Below are 22,851 nucleotides of genomic sequence, written 5' to 3'. Positions count from 1 at the left end.
TAAACCGTATATCAAGAAGCTTGCGTGCTACTTTTTCTTTGACAAAGTGAAAATCAACTTCAATGTGCTTGGTATGTGCATGAAACACGGGGTTAGCTGAGAGATAAGTTGCACCAATGCCGTCACACCATAATCTCGCAGCTTGTGGAACTTTAATCCCAAGTTCATGAAGCAATGTCTGAATCCACATAACTTCAGTTGTAGCATTTGCTAACGCCTTATACTCAACTTTAGTGCTTGACCGTGAGACTTTAGCCTGTTTTCTTACACTCCATGACACAAGATTTTTCCCTGAAAAACAGCAAAGCCACATGTGGATCTTCTATCATTAGCACATCCTGCCCAATCTGCATGAGAATAAACAGTCACAAGCAAAGAAGGGGACTTGACAATGTGGAGTCCAAGTCCCTCTGTAAACTTGAGATACCTTAGAATCCTCTTAACTACAGTCCAATAAGTTGTAGTGGGAGCATGTAAATATTGACATACTTTGTTTACATAGTAGGAAATATCAGGACGTGTAAGATTCACATACTTGTTGGGGAACGTCGCATGGGAAACAAAAAATTTCCTACGCGCACGAAGACCTATCATGGTGATGTCCATCTACGAGAGGGGATTTCCGATCTACGTACCCTTGTAGATCGCACAGTAGGAAGCGTTAAGAAACGCGTTTGATGTAGTGGAATGTCCTCACGTCCCTCGATCCGCCCCGCGAACCGTCCCACGAACCGTCCCGCGATCCGTCCCGCGATCCGCTCCGATCTAGTGCCGAACGGACGGCACCTCCGCGTTCAGCACACGTACAGCTCGACGATGATCTCGGCCTTCTTGATCCAGCAAGAGAGACGGAGAGGTAGATGAGTTCTCCGACAACGTGACGACGCTCTGGAGGTTGATGGTGATCTATCTCAGCAGGGCTCCGTCCGAGCTCCGCAGAAATACGATCTAGAGGAAAACCCGTGGAGGTATGTGGTCGGGCTGCCGTGGCAAAGTTGTCTCAAATCAGCCCTAATACCTCAGTATATAAAGGAGGGAGGGAGAGGGACCTGCCTTGAGGCTCAAGAGAGCCCCAAGGGGTCGGCCGAAGCAAGGGGGGGGGGGAGTCCTCCCCTTCCAATCCTAGTCCAACTAGGATTGGAAGGTGGAGTCCTTCTCCACTTTCCCACTTCCCCTTTTTTTTCCTTTGATTCCTGCGCATAGGGCCTCTTGGGCTGTCCCACCAACCCACTAAGGGCTGATGCGGCACCCCTAAGGCCTATGGGCTTCCCCCGGGTGGGCTCCCCCCCCCCCCCGGTGAACATCCGGAACCCATTCGTCACTCCCGGTACATTCCCGGTAATGTACGAAAACTTTCCGGTAATCAAATGAGGTCATCCTATATATCAATCTTCGTTTCCAGACCATTACGGAAACCCTCTTGACATCTGTGATCTCATCTGGGACTCCAAACAACATTCGGTAACCAACCATATAACTCAAATACGCATAAAACATCGCCTAACCTTAAGTGTGCAGACCCTGCGGGTTCGAGAACTATGTAGACATGACCCGAGGGACTCCTCGGTCAATATCCAATAGCGGGACCTGGATGCCCATATTGGATCCTACATATTCTACGAAGATCTTATCGATTGAACCTCAGTGCCAAGGATTCATATAATCCCGTATGTCATTCCCTTTGTCCTTCGGTATGTTACTTGCCCGAGATTCGATCGTCAGTATCCACATACCTATTTCAATCTCGTTTACTGGCAAGTCTCTTTACTCGTTCCGTAATACAAGATCCCATGACTTACATCAAGTCACATTGCTTGCAAGGCTTGTGTGTGATGTTGTATTACCAAGTGGGCCCCGAGATACCTCTCCGTCACACGGAGTGACAAATCCCAGTCTTGATCCATACTAACTCAACGGGCACCTTCGGAGATACCTGTAGAGCATCTTTATAGTCACCCAGTTACGTTGTGACGTTTGATACACAAAAGGCATTCCTCCGGTGACAGTGAGTTATATGATCTGATGGTCATAGGAATAAATACTTGACACGCAGAAAACAGTAGCAACAAAATGACACGATCAACATGCTACGTTCATTAGTTTGGGTCTAGTCCATCACATGATTCATCCAATGATGTGATCCAGTTATCAAGCAACAACACCTTGTACATAGTCAGAAGACCTTGACTATCCTTGATCAACTGGCTAGCCAACTAGAGGCTTGCTAGGGACAGTGTTTTGTCTATGTATCCACACATGTATCTAAGACTTCATTCAATACAACTATAGCATGGATAATAAACGATTATCTTGATACAGGAATTATAATAATAACTTATTTATCATTGCCTCTAGGGCATAATTCCAACAATACTGTAATGCACCAACAATGCTTCTTTAATTTGTAGCATCCTCTGAACCAAGAGCTTCTCCACTTCCAATTGTAAGTTTTTCTGAAGTAGAGATAGGGGTGCTGACAGCCTTACAGTTTTCCATACCTACTCTCCGAAGAATATTAGAGGTATATTTTTTCCTGTGTGAGAAGTATGCCATCCTTCACTTTCTTAACTTCTATCCCAAGGAAGTAGTGAAGATCTCCCAAATCTTTGAGAGCAAATTCTAGTTTTAAATCCTTAAGAAGACAAGTAGTGGCATCTAGACTTGAACTAGAAACAAATATATCATCAACATAGACAAGAACAAATATGATAATGTTGTTCTTACTATAAAAGAATAGCGAGGTATCTGCCTTTGATGGTGTAAACCTAATTGTGTGCTCAACCTTGAGTACCAGACTCTTGGGGCCTGCTTCAACCCATATAAGGCTTTATCGAGTTTACATACATAATGAGGTGTGCTTTGATTTCATACCCTGGTGGGTGTCGCATGAACACCTCTTCCTTAAGAACACCATGAAGAAACGCGTTCTGAACATCTAGCTGCCGTAAAATCCAACCTCTGAAAATAGCAACAGACAATATATACAAGACGAATAGTAGGTGCTTTAATGACAGGACTAAACGTATCCTCATAATCAATATCAAACCTTTGCTTGAAGCCCTTTGCAACAAGTCTATCCTTGTACCTGTCTATGCTTCCATCAAATTTTCTCTTGATTTTGTATACCCCCACTTACAATCAATCACATTGTTACCCCTCTTTGGTGGTACTAAACGCCAAGTTTTATTCTTAATGAGTGCATAATATTCAACATCCATAGCCTTCTTCCAATCTTTGTGAGCAAGAGCATCATGCAAATGTGTTGGTTCACCCGTGCTTGTAAGAAAGGCACGTTTAGTTTTATCATACCTTATTGTACCATCAGTGTACTGCTTGGACTTTATAATACCTGACTGGGATCTTGTGTGATGACGAGGAATAAAAGATGCTGCTATTTGCGCCGCATGGATCCTTGCCATAGTATCACCAGGAGTAGGATCAGGCGAAGGAGCTGATGGCTCTAGATTCGAGTGCACCAGAGAATCAGCAGTTCCAGAGGAATCACTCCGGACGACGCCTCCTGGCGCGTGAACATGCGAGAAGGTCTCGCCACTGGCCCTAGCAGACCCACCAGCCGGACTTGTAGCACTAGGCTAACCGTTGCCGCCGACACCTGGGCCTGGACGGCTCCGCATCGGCTGGGCTGTCGGCGACCGGCTCATGCTCCACACACGTAGCGCCACACGCCTCCAGGGATCGCGCGCGGACCGCGCCAGTCAGCCTGCCATCGAGATCAGCCTCGGATCGTGTGGGATCGATGGCAGCACTGCCACCCGGATCCTTCTGGGATTCATAATCAGCTCTGTTTAGTTCACCCCCGTGATAAAAAAGAAGGCAAATTTCGGCACGTAAAAGGGCTCCTGCATTGGGATGAAGTTTGGCAAAAAAAAAAAAGTGTTTCATAAAAAACAACATCTCTAGAAATATAGATACGACCTATGAAAACTTCAAGACACTTGTATCCTTTGTGAAGGTTGCTATAGCCAAGGACTCAAGTTTGTGGCGATTATAGGGACATAAATTGGGGTAGCAAGCACACCCAAAAATCTTGAGAGAGTTGTAATCGGGTTTTTGATGAAACAAACGTTTCAAAGGAGTGGTGTTGCCAATGACTCTACTAGGGAGAAAGATTGATGAGGAAAGTAGCCGTGATGAATGCTTCATCCCAATATTTGAGAGCCATGGATGCATGGGCTAATAGAGAGAGACCAACTTCGATAATATGACGGTGTTTTTTTTCGGCAGAACCCCTTTGTTGGTGGGCATGAGGACAAGAGACATGATGGGCAATACCAATGCAGCCGAAGAAAGAGTTGAACTTCTCATACTCTCCTCCCCAGTCACTCTGGACTGCAAGGATTTTTCTGTCCAATTGTCTCTCAACAAGTTTTTGAAACTGTTGACAAAATAGAGAAGACTTCAGATTTGAACTTAAGCAAATATATCCAAGTAAATTTGCTATAATCATCGATGAAGCTAACATAATATTTCTTTCTTCCAAAAGAATCTCTTGCATGACCCCATACATCACTGAAAGTAAGCTCTAAAGGAGCATGAGAAACACTATTCGACATAGGATAAGGAAGTTGGTGACTCTTGGCACATTGACAAGCTTCACAAACAGACTCATTATGTGGACTATTTGATAATGACAGATTGTCTCTATTAACTACTTGCTTAACTATAGCTGAGGATGGATGCCATAATCTTTGATGCCACCTTGCCAAGGAAGGCTTGATGACGGAGTGAACTTGATGACGATGATGCTTGTGGCTAAAGACTCTTGATGTGATGGGCTAAAGTCCGCCAATGCATCTACCGTGGTGGATTAACTCCCTCATTGCCCGATCCTTGATAAAAAATAGGTGGAGTAAGTCTCAAAGAAAATATTATTGTCATAGGTTAGACGAGACATGGAAGCTAAGTTTTTATCGTCTTCTCGAACATGAAGGACATCTTTCAAGACTAGATCATGTTTAAGATTAGGGGAATTAATAGAAGCTTGACCAATGTGACAGATTTCCATACCTCCACCACTTGTTGTGTGAATCTAATCGTTGTTGATGTATTTCTCCCGAAGGGCAAGCTTTTCTAGATCGTTCGTAACATGGTCTGTGGCACCAGAATCTGCATAGCAGACTGTGTCACCATTGCCACCTCCTTGTTCCCGGATGGCTGCAGCAACATGTCTTGCGTTGGGAACATAATCCTCATCAAACTGATGCCAACAGTCGAGTACCTCATGAGCCTGCTTCTTGCAGACTTGGCACCTAGTTCGGCAGTTGTTGGAGTCACCACGAGTGTTGTTGTTGTTGTAGTGCCCACTGCCGCCGCCGCCACTACCAGAGCGCCCACCTTGGCCCTGATAGTTGTCGTGTCCTTGTCCACCGTTGTTGTTGCTGCGCTTCCATCCACGCCCATGACCGCGTCCATGAGATGCAGTATTAGTAGAAGATTGGCGGATATTCATACCTTGGAGCAGACCGAGGCAAGCATTGAAGCTTCGAAGCTGACTATACGGCTCCTGAACCGTGAACGCCTCGATCCGTGCAGCAAGCACTGACACCACGGGGTTGTAGTCGATGTCGAGGCCGGCGAGGATGTGGGAGGTGATCTCTGCATCGCTGAGTGGAGGACCAACACATGCAATCTCATCTGTGAGAGGTTTAATCTTTGCAAGATATTCTGCCATGGTTAGATTATCTTTCTGCAGATTGTGGAGCGCAATTCTTGTGTTGATGGATTGAACAGCGGTTTGGACAACAAAGATAGCATGAATTGCACTCCATACCTCGACCGGTGTCTGAAGCATCACGAAATGTGCGAGTATCTCGTGGGAGAGGGATCCCATCAAGTACCACTGGAGTTGCTGCTGCTGTGCGAACCAGAGGGAGCGAGCGTAGTTGATGATCTTCTCCTCCTTCTTGTCCTTGGTGACGGTGAGCGTGACCGGCGGAACCGTACTCTTCGTGTCGAGGTAGTGTTCCATCTGTGCACCCTTTATCTGGGGCAGCACGATGGCCTTCCATAGAAGGAAGTTGCTCCTCGTGAGCTTCTCTAATGGTGGGGAACCGAGAGTCATGGTGGAGGTCCTGCTAGAGGGCGCAAAGATGGAGGAGGAAGCCATGTCGAGCGTATTGGGAGCGGTGGCTAGCGTGGACGCGGCGGAAGACATGAACTCTCGATAGCTAGATGCGATCTCCTTTGATCTAAGAGGAAGATGCTCTGATTACCATGTAGAATTTGGTTGGAAGCGTTAAACCACTCGTCCGGGCCGCATATGAATATATAAGAGGTTTGTTGTGGCTTAAAAGTTGTGGGCTATCGCAAGGATGCATCTGAGTACATCACGAGTTGAGGAGAAGAATTCAAACTAGAGATTAACAGGAGTTCTATTCTATCTATCTTGTTTAACATTCACGACCATTACACGCGATCAAAGGCAATGGAAGAGGGGGGGGGGACGAAACAAGGTTATTGAACATAATGTGTAAGGGGGAGGGAGGAATGAAACAAACGAAGAAAATATATAACTAACTAAAAAGAAAGAATAGAACCAAAAACACATGCAACCAAAGGCTTTGGAAGAACAAGGTAGAAGGATTCTTCCCCAACGAGTGACTCTTTGTTCATTCCTTAGAAGCAAAGGCCTTGTTCACCCCCATGAGGTGGAGAATTTGTTCAATCCTAACGGATTGCGGGTCTTGGATGTATTCGGTACAAGGGATGCCTTAATCCAACAAGGAAGAGAGGGAAGGTGCAAATGCCAACTATCCTAATTTAATTTTATGTTGTGCTAACCCTATATATGTAGTGTGCAACTCAAATGAAAGGCCAAAGGAGAGAAACTTGCTCATTCCGGATCCCAACGTTAAAAAACATATTGAAATACAAAACTGAAGAAAACCACATACATTTTTTTATAATTGACTAGGGATAATTTCTGCTTATTAGCAACCGTAGCAATCACTATTAGTCAGGATAGGAAAAATGCCCGTGCGTTGCAACGGGAGATTTTTTTTACATGTGCCTTAATTGTATCATTAATTATGTCAGCTAAGAAAAACCTTTGAAACATATGCAAACCTACTAAAACAGAATTTTTACATTACAAAATATGATCCATGATATTTTTATTGCAATAAATGTGAGCAAGGAGTTTCTTGTAACATTACTTCTTTTGTTGGTAAAAAAATAATAAGTATGGATGAAAATAGAATAATTCATTTAAACTAACTATAATTTAGCAACTTAAAACCATTTGATTATATTTTCTCTTCATTCAGTTCTATAAAGAACCACGAAGCGAACCACAAATCTCAGCATATTCATCATTTGAAATCAAGTTAAAAAATTACTCTATAGGTACCACTGAAAAAAGTGGTAGATATCGATCTCCAGGTATGCATCCTAAATTCTCTTTATTTCTAAAGATCCTAAATCCTAATAGCTTTTAGGAATATCAAAATTATGGAACCAGGGAATGGTATTTGATGGCTTCCTATATCATTTGGAGATGAATTAAAAGAAACTCAAATCCAACATCAAATCTTTTCAGATTACACCATGGAATGGTATTTGACTACACCATGGAATCAGGGAATGGTATTTGACTACACCATGTTAAAAACTTCTCTAGAGATCGACTACAAAAATTAGCAAAGCAAGATAAACAAAATAAAAATAAAGATATGTTGGTGTTTTCTTAATACCAGTAGAAGCAACTCAAGATGCAAGTTGAAAAGCTAAACTGAAGGAAGCATGGCTAACAATCGAGAACTAACACTTGGTAATTACCTTTTTGTCACGCTTTGGCTGGGTCAGTCAGCAGGTTCCCGAGCGGCCGGGCTTTCTGCTTGCATGCCGCTTCAAGCAATGTTGTCGAGCAGTCCGTCGACCACGGTGCTGCTGCCCATGAATGATGGCCACACATCGAATGACATTGGCGGCCGTGATGTCGACGGGCAGTGAGCGACATGAAACTCGAACATCAACACACCTCCTTGTTACGTACAGACATGATGGGCATGAGTGACTTGTAGAGCATCCGGGCCGTCATCGATGTTTGATGTAGCTGTTGTGCCAGGCGGCAGCAGACCATACATCCACCCGGGCTTGACATGATGCAAGGCTAGTTACATGAGGCACCAAGGAACTGTGGGAGTTGTAGATCGAACCACATCGTTTCACATCTACAAAATAGAGCTTGGGCCGCAACGTACAACAAAATGATAAGAACCCCACTCATCGTCAAGGCTTCACCCCATTGGGTATTCGCATTCGCCGCCGTATGATCCGCCAACGCCTCGTAGCAGCACCTTGCCACCCCTGCCAGCACACCTACCTCCACAACCTCAAGAACCGCCTTTGCCGCTGACAAGTTCTCTCGACCGTGTCCATGGTGTCGCCCTCCTCCAGCGGTTCGAACGGGGAGGCCTCGGGCAGGCTGTGGAACCGGATGAGGTAGTCCCGGTGCGCGCGGCGGAGGTTGAGCCCACGGCGGAGCGGGAGGTGCGGGGACTTCCGCGGCCGATCGATGAGGCGGTCGGTCCGGACGGGCGGGCGGAGCGGCGGAGGGAGCGGCGAAGGGGGCGGCGGCGGTGCGGCGGCGAACGGCGGCGCACGTCTGTGAGGAGGGGTGGGGCGAGGCGGGGCTGGAGTCCAGATCGGATCGAGAGGAAGGGTCGTGCTGCTTTTTTTTGCACGTACCGCTTCAGGTTCACTTAATGCGAGGATTGCGGGTTTATTCAGCCAAACGACAGGGACTATTTTGTAAAAATGCCGCGGCGGAAATTCCGACAGAAGCAATAGCCTCTTTATTATTAGGTAAAGATTGCATGTACGTACACAATGCGTATCACACCCACTCGGATTGTATATAGTCTTTCATCAATAATAAGAAGACTAGCAAAAGGGCCCGTGCGTTGCAACGGGAGAAAAAAATAACACACGTTTTTAATCTTTTTATAATCATTTTAATTTATTAAAATAATAAGCTAACTAACTAATGTAGTCAGTCATATCCTATTTCGTTGAGAAATCAACCCGTCCATTGTTAATTCCACCATGATGAGAAATTGAGCGGGACAAGCAAAGCAAAAAAAAGAGGCTACGTGAATTGATCAATGGACTGTTATCTTATTTCACTCATGGGGTAGAGAATATGGGATCAGATGACAAACTGAAGGCGGTGTTCCATTCTCTGTCTCTACAACAATACATTCTTACATTCAGTACATTCATTCATCAGCAAACAAATCCCCACAAAACAAAATTTCTTGCCGGTGCTTGGCACACGGTTGTAGGCATGGGGAGGGGATCTCGCCAGATGATGAGTTCCTGCCGGAGGAGGGATACGATGAGGGGAGCAAGGGTTAGGCGCCTCTATCTGGCCATAAGGAGTCGTCGTTGCCGCGCCATAACCTCGGAGTTCCCCATGTGAGCCATGGAGGCCCGCCTCCACCTGCAAGTACTTCGCTCCGCCGCGCCTTATCCGCGCGCCGCCGCCGTTCTGCATCGAGCAGACGCATCATCCCCAGTCACTGTAGCTGTCGCGTTGATTTGATCCAGAAGCTGTGCTCGAGAGCCGAAACGGGGGCAGCAAGCAGGCAGAGGTACGGCCGCGGAGGCGGGTGGGTTGAGATCGACAACAGTGGTGGTTGAGGTCAGCCGCGGCGGCGAGTGGTGTGGCAGCGGCCTGGGCACATGCCAGGGTGGACCGGGGTCTACGTGATGCGCTCTAGCGCCACAACGGGGGCAGTGAGCAGGGAGAGGTACGACCGTGGAGGCAGGTGGGTTGAGATTGGCAGCGGTGGCGGTTGAGGTCGGCCGCGGCGGTGAGTGGTGTGGCGGCAGCCTGGGCACAGGCCAGGGTGGCCCAGGGTCGACGGGAGGAGGCGATGCGTACGAGTATAATTTTTGCAGCGAATCGTTTTTTTCTTTTGCGTTGCAGATAAATGATGAAGCGCGGGTTGAATAACAACAAATACAAGGTTTTTTTTATAATCCGACGGAAGCAATAGCCACTTTATTATTAGGTAGATATAGATAGACGAACCAACATATAATTGAATTGTTATATTATTTCTGAATTTATTTCAAGATTTTCGGCAATGCATATTCAGTAAAAGGAGACGGTTTCGTCGATAATGGGACGCCTATCATGAGTTTGTAAATCGTAAGAGAAAATACCGATTCAGTCTCTCGGTATGCTCGTAAGGATAAGATGAGCGCATTCATAAGAATAAATGTATGCCCTTATATATGTTAAAAAGTATTTAGCGAGTAGTAATACTGTACTACTCCTGGTAGATATCTAGTAGAGTAATACTGTACTACTCCTGGTAGATATATCTTGAAATATCTTTTCTTTCGGGAAGTAGTCCCAGCAGACTTTTCTTTCCTGCCAGTGCCACGTAGGCCGCGCTCGCGCGGCCAGGACGCCTCCCACGTACGCCTTCCCTGCCGCATAAAAGCAAAACAACCCAGAAAACAAAGGAGAAAGCGGGTCGGAAGGGGGGAGAAAAGTAAACGCCGCGCACCGCAACCGGAGAGAAATCCCCCCGCAACACCGCGCGCGCCGAATCCGTCGCCGGAAACCGTCCATCCATCGACCGGACCGGCGGGCCGATCCATCCAGCCGTCCGACGGGAGCAGGCGGGGATGGTGAGCGCCTTCTTCCTCTTCTGCGGGTGCGTGGAGCAGGCCAACGTGGCGGTGGTCGAGAAGTGGGGCCGCTTCCTCCGCCTCGCCGAGCCGGGCCTCCACTTCTTCAACCCCTGCGCCGGCGAGCTCGTCGCCGGCACCCTCTCCACCCGCGTCCAGTCGCTCGACGTCAGGGTCGAGACCAAGACCAAGGTGACCTCACCTCCTCTCTTCTCTTCCTTCCTTCTTTCTTTCTTTCCTCCCCTTCTTCGCTTCCTTATTACTCCCACGTCACGCCTGCTCTTCTCTCATCCCCCCTGGATGGATGGATGGATGGATGGCCGCCTGCCCTAGATTGATTGATCGATCGGCGCTGCCGCTCGCCGGCGCTAGATTCGCGGTTGATACTGACTGGTATGAACAAGAGAAGCAGACGAGATTGCTAGCGTTGGGAAGGTTGTTGCTATGGGTTGAAACTGAAACGCCCCTGCCCAAGCCTGAATTTTTTGGCTAAATTAACAACCCTCTGCGCCCAGGGCCCATCTCTGCCCCTGTGCCCGCTCCGGTAGAGCGACCCTATCAATAACCTCATGTTATTACTTTCTAGTAAGCTGGTGGGGGGATTTGTTTTGCCGTTCCAAACCTGTTCTGGATTGTCGTGTTACAGCGAGATTGCAGCACCTGGGGATACTAGCTATGGCGGCTCAAGTATCTCCGAATGTGGAAAAAAATAGACTAGTGTTACGCCATGGGATGATGTTAGTAGTATTGGCAGAGAAATTATGGGTGATGGTGGGACAACTTTGCTTGCACAACGTTGGGTCTTCTGCAATTGAATTGGGCTCATTACTGTAGAGCAATGCAAAACTTCCTTTTTAGTATCTAATTTCTCTTCTCATGGCAGATGTTTGGAGACTTGGCCTTAATAAGTAATAACCCAATCATTCACACATTCCGAGTTTCTCACCATATGATGGATCAGCTATAATAGTTAAAACTTGCAAGTGAAAATATGTGTCACTGAAGGGTCATTGTCGTAACATCGATGGCTTTGCTTCTTTCTATACTTGCTGAAACAACTGATGATCTCTTTTTCCCCTTCAGGACAACGTGTTTGTTCAGCTGATCTGTACAATTCAATACCGGGTTGTTAAGGAGAATGCAGATGATGCATTCTACGAGTTGCAGAATCCCCAACAGCAAATTCAGTCCTACGTCTTTGATGGTAAATGTTAATATCTTGCTCTGTCGTTTATACCGTTTCTTCAAAACCTAAGCTGGTTGCTGGTGTTCTTTTTCTGGAAAATAGTGGTTCGAGCCATAGTTCCAAGAATGGAGCTGGACAGTCTTTTTGAGCAAAAGAATGAGGTCGCAAAGGCTGTACTTGAGGAGCTTGAAAAGGTAACTCCATTGACCTGTTTTTCTTGTTATTACTTACTGCCACGGCCCATCATTACATGTATTTAAATCATTCTGCCGGATAGTCAACAATATGCTTTTGTAACTACTGAAGCACACTTATCAGTTTTCTTTGCCCCAGTGTGTGCCATCACATTGGATTTTGGTCTAGTACACCTTAAACATGCTATTCTGATGATAACCACAGATGTTACTACATTTTTGGGAAACTTGGATTTATGGTTCACTTTAATACCACTGAAGTAGTACAGTTCAACTTATCTCACTGCTCAGAAAAGTACATGGTTATCAAATTATAAACACCATGTTTGTTTGTTCCTTCCTCTGATGATTGGTTTTAATTTCTGAGAAAACCAAAATCTTGTCTGATTTGTACGATGCTATTACCCTTACTTTTATTGCTGATTGGTAATGTATGTTTGTCCCCTAAAAGAACGGTTTCCCTCTGCATTATTGGCAATGCCTTTTAGTTTGTTAACTGTACCAGCTCTTGAGAAACTGATCATCTGTTATGTACATCGTCTTCTTCTTGGATGGTCTGCTTAGCACTGCCATTTTTGGTCTTGCATGGAAACTTGATGAATCCCGCCGCTATTTGTCCAGGTGATGTCAGATTATGGTTACAGCATTGAGCACATTCTCATGGTTGACATCATCCCTGACGCTGCTGTCCGCAGAGCAATGAACGACATAAATGCAGGTACAGTGCCATTTTGAGTAGTTGTTATGTGTATGCGAGGTGCTGTTTTTAGGTTGTGCAGCCTAGGAAATGTTTATTACATGCTGGATTTTCAAAACTTGTCAAAGTTCTTACTCAGCTCTTAAACTGTTGTGATAGTTCGATGCTGTCTTGTCTTCTCATGCTTCATCTGTTTGTTCTCTAATAGATTATACTTGTTTTAGACTCAATAACCAGTTGGGTTATGTGCTTACTTTAACCTGTCACCTCCTTTCACAGCCCAACGGCTCCAGCTCGCGAGTGTCTACAAAGGAGAAGCGGAGAAGATCCACCTGGTGAAGAAAGCGGAAGGGGAGGCCGAGGCGAAGTACCTGTCGGGCGTCGGCATCGCCAAGCAGCGACAGGCCATCACGGACGGCCTGCGGGAGAACATCCTCAACTTCTCGCACTCGGTGTCGGGCACGAGCGCCAAGGAGGTGATGGACCTGATCATGGTGACCCAGTACTTCGACACCATCAAGGAGCTCGGGGACAACTCGAAGACCACCACGGTGTTCATCCCCCACGGCCCAGGCCACGTCAAGGACATCGGCGACCAGATCCGCACCGGCATGATGGAGGCATCGAGCAGCGGCCTGTAGGCCGTGGCTGTCCGCCCGCCGCGTGATCATGGTTCGGCTGGGTGGGTTCTCGGTGTGAGGCTGGGAGAGTCGATCTGTTTATATATTAGATTATAATATAGTGGACTATTTCGTTTGTTTGATATTCGTGTGTTAATAATACGGGTGCGGGGACTTCGTTGTGTATGAAGATTGTCGAATTTTGGTAATAAGCGAAACATTTTGTGTATTTTGTTCTAGGATTTATGGTGGGTTTGCTTCTTATGAGATGTGATGGAAGCATATGTATCCAGAGTACATAGCTACTCAGTGCTGTTTCAATTTATTTGAAGTTCTAGCTTTGCACTTGCAACATGTTCAAATTGTAGAAATTCGTGTCACTACAGTATATCAGGGTAGTACACATTGGTGTATTCAGGGAGTGCACACACAAAACGTAATTGTGAAGTACACACAAAACGCATAACACACACTAACATGTGAAGTTGTAGAAAGTATTACAGGTATAGCACCGTGGAAGGTACAACCCGCATAGAAAAAAAATGTCCGTCCAAACCCATTAACACGTGATATAAAAAAGGTTGGTAATTTAGACAGCCTGTTCAAAAAGATATTTTGATTTGAAATTTGCAAAAAAAACACAATTCTTTACAATATACTAATTGAAATTCTAATTTTATAATGCAGACATTTCAACAGTATTTCAGAATCATTGTTTTCAATATTTTTATGTTCCAACTCAAACACAACACAATATTCAATAGAACCTTCACTTGTCATTCCTTCAATTTTGAATACAGATTCAACACCACTTCTAACATTCCTCAAGTCCTCTTAATTACCATCGCCGCGGGCTATCTTGAACTCATCATCTTATTCCTCCTCCTCATCATCCACGTAAAAAAAAAACTTTGAACAAGCCTTCTCGTTAGTCAATTGCAACACATAGTTAATTGAACAAAATATTCAATAAAAATTTCAAAAAAATATATGAAAAGGGGAGATAAAAGAACTTGGTAGCTATTGCATCGAACACCTTTGCAGAAGCAGGGGGAGGGGTGGGGTGACGTTGATGCCAGAAGTCCATCAATGACCTTGCCGGCGCTCCGGGTCGCGGCACCAAAGGTGGCCGGCGCGTCACACATTCCACATTATGCAAGACATGATACGAGAGGTACACTATTGTTTTTGTAGAAGAGAAGAGAGGTATTTTAAGATATGAGTCCGATGCATGCCACACAACGAATATGGGTGCCAAGACTATATCTCGCCTAACGCGAGCCCTAATCCTGCATCACCTAAAGGTTTTCCCCACCTGTAGTTTACTGGGCCAGCCTCTGTTGCTGTTTTTTTGCTGCTCGCTCGCCTATTCGGCTCCCTCTGTTCGTTCGTTCGTTGTCCAGTTGGTTTTTCTTTCTTCTTCTTATCTATTCTTTCATTTTCGTCGTTTTTTTATTGCTATCCTTTCCTAGATTTTTATGGTTTTCATTGTTTTTTTAATTTCTGTTATGTGCCTTTATGCTTTTCTTTGGTTTTTATCGTTGTTCCATTCTTTTGTAAGTTTTCTGGATTTTCTTTGTTTTCTTTGTGAAATTTCTTTGGGTTTCATCGGTTTTCTTTGTGATCTTTCTTTGGGTTTGATTGGTTTTCTTCATTTGTGGTGTCTTTCTACTAGTTTTCTTTGTGTTTCCTCTTCTTCTTATCTATCCTTTCCTACGTGTAACATTTTCGAAATACATGATTTAAATTTTTAAAAGATAATTTTCATGTCTGATATTTTTGCATATAGATTGTACATTTTTTATATACATCAGGAACATTTGTATGTACACATTACCTAAATTCATTATTAATATATATGGCAACTCAGGTAATATATATGGCAATTCAGGTAAAATGTTTGGGGCACCTAGGTGCCTGGGCACCTAGGCCCATTATATGGCAACTCGTATTCGTAGTGCATGATGTACCATCCAGGATAAAACGACTTTCCAAATTTCGTTTGCATTCACTACAAGCATTAAAGGTCATTGATTGCTTTAAAATAATAATATAATATTGGTTTTGTAACAATAATCCATTTTCAAACAAAGACGGTATATGTATGTACGTTCTGATTTTTTAACGTATTAGATACGATAAAATAATATGAAATGATGTTCAAAAGGTTTGCATGTATAATTAGGACATTTTTATGCATTTTTTTCAAAGTTTTACTTTTTAAGGTATCTACTATTTAAAAAAAATAAGTCTTGGTCACACTTTTTAATGCCTAACATTTATATAAAAATTAAGGTGGCCAAATAATATAAATGTGATCCTAATTATTGTTTTACTTTAAAAAAATATGATGTATGATAATACCCACACATGATTTTTTTTGCGTACATATGCCCACACACGATTTATTTTAGTTTTAGGAATGCACATTGCATGCCAATACCCCCACACTATTTTTAGGTGTGTACGTGGACCTGAGATATCATACCCGCATACCCTTTTTTTAATATACCTATACTTTGTAGATATAAACAAAACTGATATAATTGGGACGGTACATAGCAAAAAAGATATATATATATATATATATATATATATATATATATATATAGAAACTCTATGCATCATCCAGGATGCAGAATAGATTATTCTTCACCCGAGGTAATCTTACGAGCTTTTCATAAATAAATAACATTTGAAATACAAATAGTTACATTCATGTTGACCCAATATATAAAATTTGGCATAAAAATTAAAAATATAGGCCGTAAGACAACAAAATATGCATTTTATGTATATTTTACACTATGTTTTTACGTTTGTAATTTTACGTAACAAAAATATTTTTTACAATGATTATATATTTTCTTACGGTCTCTTTTTACGTATAGAATAAGAAAAAAATTATGTAACGTAAAATTACAACGCATTGATATTAAAATAAAGGGGTGAAGAATAACTATTCCTCATTCGATGTGACGAATAGCAGGACCCTCTCTCTCTCTCATATATATATATATATATATATATATATATATATATATATTATGTGGGGCACCTAGATGCCTGGGCACCTAGGTGCCAATATAGCAAGTCATATCCATTAATATATGATGCATAATTCATGGAATAATGGTTTTTCATGTACTGTTTGCATGCAATAGTGCCTTAATGGTCAACAATTGCTTTCCAAAAAATAAAGTTGTATTGATTTCCCAGAAATATTTCCCTTCCAAAACAGAATTCCATGGTGTTTATTCTGTATACGTATTTCATGAGTTGTCGTATGTACATATAAAATGTATGATACCCAATATATCATATGACTATTGTATGATGCCCATGGTATAATATACCCTACGACGATAAGAATAAACGTACCTCCCATTGGGCATACCCAATGTATCGTGTACCCTAATGTCTAAATTGTACGTGTACCCAATATACCTATGTACCTATTGGGTATAAATTGGATATACCTATGGTATCATATATCTATTGAATTTTCGTATGCATATTTCTAATGAATTAATTTTCAAGGTATTTGATATTTGAATAAAACTTAAGACCGGGTTGTACCCAACGATGATAGGAGTATAACATAGGCCCTATTGAATATACTCATTATATCATATACCTACTTAAAAAAATTACGTTCCACGACTGAGTACAATATACCTCTTACTAATACATTATGAAAATATATCTTTATGTACGTGTATAAATCATGACGCATTAGCATCTGATTTCTCTCTCTCTCCTATTTCTATTAGTATCTCTTAAATATACAGAGTTGCCATGGGTGATATTCTCTTTCCTATTTTGTACTAGTACGTAATTGTTGCCATGCATGCTAATAATGGTCTTATTTATGATAGGAATTCAGCCTATAATTATTTCCAAATCAGTCAATTGTTATGTAGTACATTAACACGCATGTCAATGCAATCGTGTGGTCGAAAGGCAAGGAGCCTGGGCATCTAGGTGCCCCCAAACGGGCGTCATATATACCGTTTAGGGCACCTAGGTGCCCAGGCTCCTAACCTAGATGTCGTTGGATCATACTTGATTTCACTATTAGGATTGATTTAAATTTTGCATGCATGCATGCATTATTACTTTCCTATTTGTTTGCATGCTTAATTGATACGTGCCATTAATTGTTCCTTTATGACAGAAAATCATAATTAATTATTAACCATACTTGTTGTCATGTATGGTAGCATGTACGTCAGCGCGTATGTATTTTTATTGGGTATAACTGTTGGAAATATGCCCTAGAGGCAATAATAAATTAGTTATTATTATATTTCTTAGTTCATGATAATCGTTTATTATCCATGCTATAATTGTATTGATTGGAAACACAATACTTGTGTGGATACATAGACAAAACACTGTCCCTAGTAAGCCTCTAGTTGACTAGCTCGTTGTTCAAAGATGGTCAAGGTTTCCTGGCCATAGGCAAGTGTTGTCACTTGATAACAGGATCACATCATTAGGAGAATCATGTGATAGACTAGACCCAAACTAATAGACGTAGCATGTTGATCGTGTCATTTTGTTGCTACTGTTTTCTGCGTGTCAAGTATTTGTTCCTATGACCATGAGATCATATAACTCACGAACACCGAAGGAATGCTTTGTGTGTATCAAACGTCGCAACGTAACTGGGTGACTATAAAGATGCTCTACAGGTATCTCCGAAGGTGTTCGTTGAGTTAGTATGGATCAAGACTGGGATTTGTCACTCCGTATGACGGGGAGGTATCTCGGGGCCCACTCGGTAATACAACATCACACACAAGCCTTGCAAGCAATGTAACTTAGTGTAAGTTGCGGGATCTTGTATTACGGAACGAGTAAAGAGACTTGCCGGTGAACGAGATTGAAATAGGTATGCGGATACTGACGATCGAATCTCGGGCAAGTAACATACCGAAGGACAAAGGGAATGACATACGGGATTACACGAATCCTTGACACTGAGGTTCAAACGATAAGATCTTCGTAGAATGTGTAGGATCCAATATGGGCATCCAGGTCCCGCTATTGGATATTGACCGAGGAGTCTCTCTGGTCATGTCTACATAGTTCTCGAACCCGCAGGGTCTGCACACTTAAGGTTCGACGTTGTTTTATGCGTATTTGAGTTATATGGTTGGTTACCGAATGTTGTTCGGAGTCCCGGATGAGATCACAGACGTCACGAGGGTTTCCGGAATGGTCCGGAAACGAAGATTGATATATAGGATGACCTCATTTGGTTACCGGAAGGTTTTCGTGCATTACCGGAAAAGTTTCGGGTTCATCGGTAGTGTACCGGGAGTGCCGGGAGGGGTGCCGGGGACCATCGGGAGGGGTGTCACGCCCCAAGGGGTCTCATGGGCTATGGGAAGAGATAAACCAGCCCCTAGTGGGCTGGAATAAGTTCCCACTAAGGCCCATAAGGTTTGAGAAGGAAAAAACACAAGGTGGAAAGAGTTTCCAAGTGGGAAGGTGGAATCCTACTCCAAGTAGGATTGGAGTAGGACTCCTCCACCTCCAATTTCGGCCAAACCTTTAGGTTTTGAGGCTGCCTCCTCCCCTCCCTCCCACCTATATATACGGAGGTTTTAGGGCTGATTTGAGACGACTTTTCTCACGGCTGCCCGACCACATACCTCCATAGTTTTTCCTCTAGATCGCGTTTCTGCGGAGCTCGGGCGGAGCCCTGCTGAGACAAGGTCATCACCAACCTCCGGAGCACCGTCACGCTGCCGGAGAACTCTTCTACCTCTCCGTCTCTTTTGCTGGATCAAGAAGGCCGAGATCATCGTCGAGCTGTACGTGTGCTGAACGCGGAGGTGCCGTCCGTTCGGTACTAGATCGTGGGACTGATCGCGGGATTGTTCCCGGGGCGGATCAAGGGACGTGAGGACGTTCCACTACATCAACCGCGTTCTCTAATGCTTCTGCTGTACGATCTACAAGGGTACGTAGATCACTCATCCCCTCTCGTAGATAGACATCACCATGATAGGTCTTCGTGCGCGTAGGAAATTTTTTGTTTCCCATGCGACGTTCCCCAACAATAACATTAACACATGCATCTTTTCATTTTGTACAACATCAATACATATATATTCTCATTAGATATAATACTCACTAACTTGTATACATACCTCCAATACATGCATGTACCATTTATTATACGATGTGTCATTAATGGGTATATATTAAAACAAAATTAAAATCAAGGTATTTATATTTATGTGTATATTTTTATTGGGTATAACACTAACACGTGCATATTCATTTGTATATTCACATTGAGGTATGTATATTCTTGTGTATATTTATGTGTACATTCACATCGAGGTATGAATATTTTCATGTATATTTTCATTGAGTATAGCAGCAAAACATATTTATTAAAATGTATGATATAATACCCAATAACACGTATCACGGTCTACGTGGAAATGTCAGATACATGTACACATATATAAAATAATGTATACATGTTCATATTATTTTTGGTTTGGAAAGCAATAACCATTTTATATATTTGTACTTGCAAATAAAATATGGAAAGACATTATTTTGTCGATTGGATGGCATGCACTAATAAATATGACTTGCCATAACTGTGCCCCAAACATATATAAACTCTATTCATCACCCAGGGTGCAGAATAGTGTATTCTTCACCCGAGATAATCTTACAATCCATTTACAAATAAAATACATTTGAAATAAAAATATTTACAATTATATTGAATTACTACGATAAAATTTGACAAAATAAAAGCAAAAATATAGGTCACAACACCAAAAACAATTGAGTTTATTGTATTTTTTGCATTATTTTGTATGGTCGTAATTTTACGTGACATAAAATATTTATACATTGATTATATTTTTTACGGTCTCTTTTTATGTATAAAATACAACAAAATTTATGAAACGTAAAATTACGATGCATTAATGTTAAAAAAGAGGGGGGTGAAGAATCACTATTCCTCACCCACGGTGATGAATAGTGTGACCCTGGTCGCGCTATTCATCACCCTGGGTGAGGAATAATTATTCTCCCCCCTCTATTTTCACATAAATACACTGTAATTTTACGTTTCTGAAATTTTAATCTTATCCCATACGTAAAAAGAGACCGTAAAAAAATACATAGTCACCGTAAAAAACAATTATATCACGTAAAATTACAAAAATTTAAAATAGTGTAAATTATACATAAAATGTGATTTTTCTGGTCTTATGACCTATATTTTTGTTTTGTTATGTCAAAGTTTTTGTAGTGAATCAATATAAACGTATCTATTTGCATTTCAATTTATTTATGAAATGATCATAAAATTACCTCGGGTGGGGAATAATTTAATTTGTACCCTGGGTATATATATATATACACATTAATAATGAAATTAGGCAATATGAAATGAGTATAAAACAATGTTCCTGATGTATATAAAAAATGTAAAGTTGTCTATGCAAAAGTTAGGTTTAAAATGTGTTATATAGGAAAATGGTTGTGTACTCCTGGATATAAGTACTCCCACTCCTCATATACCACATAGATGAATCTTGTATATCTATTTATTATTTTTAATATACTTTATTAATAATTACTAGATAACACAAAATAAAGTTTCATGAAAAAATATTGTGAATCTACATATTTTTAAAGGTTTATGTATATACTGATTTGTTCCTACGTAAAAAGATATATTATAAAATGTATGTCACAAATGGTATTTTTTCCACAAAACCCATATTGGGGTACCTTAGAATATTTATTGAATAATATTGAGAATTATAAAGAGGTATAAGCTATGTGTATATGAGGTATGTTGAAGATAGGAGTACTAAAAACTATTCGTCACCGTGCGTTAAGAATAGTTATTATTCATCCACTCTATTTTAACATCAATTCATCGTAATTTGTGTTCCGTATATTTGATCTTACTTCATACGTAAAAAGAGGGCATAAAAAATTATAACCATCGTAGAAAAAATATATTACGTAAAATTGCAAATATAAAAACATAATGTAAAATATACATAAAATGCATTTTTCCTAGTCTTATGACCTATATATTTGTTTTGTTATGTTAAATTTTACTTAGTTGATCAATATAAATATAATTAATTGTATTCTAAATATGATTTAGTTATGAAATGATCGTAAGATTACCTCGGGTGAAATAACTTATTCTGCACCCATATATATATTTGCATAAAAGTTCTACATTTTTTGTATACATCAGAAACATTTTTATACATGTTTAACGTTTTTTGTAAATACATGATTAATAATTTTTTTCATATGTATGCGTTGATGTCTACTTTTTCATGCATGTTGTCCATTTTTCATATACATTAGAAACATTTTATATAAACGTTTAACATGTTTGAAATGCGTGATTAACATTTTCAAAACACATGTTTTTGAACATGGTTATTCGAATATGTATTATATTAATTTTTAAATATGTCTTGAAATATTTTTTTCAAATGCAATCATCATATTTTTTAAGTCGTGCCAATACAAAGCTATAACAATCACACGCAATAAATTTCAGAAATAAGTCATTTAACTTTTAAAGAACAATCTAATCATAAACGATCAATTCGTCGGATCCAACAAATATAGCGCAAAAGATTACATCGAATCGATCTCCGAAAAAACATTGTATTGCAGATCAGAGAGTGAGAGAGAGATGGAGGGAGGGGGGGGGGAGAGGTTTTATTAGTTTTTGATTAGTTTTTTTCTATCACTTTTTGAATAGAACAGAAACATTTTTGCATACAGGTTTACCATCTTATTCAAATACATGAAACATTTTTATGTACATGTTGAACATTGTTTCAGACATACATTTTCATATTGACTTTTTACATACATATTCTTAAAAATTCGTAATCATTAGGAATTATTTTTTCCAAACACGTGTAACATTTTTTATATACATGATTTATATTTTCAAAAGATAATATTTATGTCTGATATTTTTGCATATAGAAAGTACATTTTTATATACATCAGGAACATTTTTATGTACACATTACCTAAATTTATTATTAATACATATATATTAATAATGAATTTAGGAAATATGAAATGGGTATAATACAAAGTTCCTGATGTATTCGAAAAATGTAGAGTTGTCTATGCAAAAAGTTAGATTTAAAATGTGTAATATTGGAAAATGGTTGTGTACTCCTGGGTGTACGTACTCCCACTCCTCATATACCACATAGATGAATCTTTTATATCTCTTTATTATTTTTAATATACTTCATTTATAATTACTAGATACCTCAAAATGAGTTTTATGAAAAAATAATGTGAATCTACATATTTTTAAAGGTTTACGTGTATACTGATTTGTTCGTATGTGAAAAAGGTATACTACAAAAAGTATGTCACAAATGGTATTTTTCGCACAAAACTCGTATTGAGGTACCTTAGAATATTTAATGAATTATA

The 22,851-nt window shown here is 41.1% G+C and overlaps 1 protein-coding gene across 1 annotated transcript; it reads left to right on the top strand.

Moving 5' to 3' along the window:
- Positions 1-10,491: 10,491 nt before the first annotated feature.
- LOC123410770 (hypersensitive-induced response protein 4) lies at positions 10,492-13,591 on the top strand. The gene is made up of 5 exons (XM_045103711.1): positions 10,492-10,857; positions 11,749-11,869; positions 11,954-12,045; positions 12,667-12,763; positions 13,022-13,591. Exons 1-5 carry the CDS (start codon positions 10,663-10,665, stop codon positions 13,381-13,383), a joined length of 867 nt encoding a protein of 288 aa, XP_044959646.1. The 5' UTR covers positions 10,492-10,662; the 3' UTR covers positions 13,384-13,591.
- Positions 13,592-22,851: the final 9,260 nt, after the last annotated feature.

This window comes from Hordeum vulgare, chromosome 7H, assembly GCF_904849725.1.
Source record: "Hordeum vulgare subsp. vulgare chromosome 7H, MorexV3_pseudomolecules_assembly, whole genome shotgun sequence".
In the NCBI taxonomy this organism is placed as follows: Eukaryota; Viridiplantae; Streptophyta; class Magnoliopsida; order Poales; family Poaceae; genus Hordeum; species Hordeum vulgare.
This window is presented reverse-complemented; position numbering and strand designations above follow the sequence as displayed.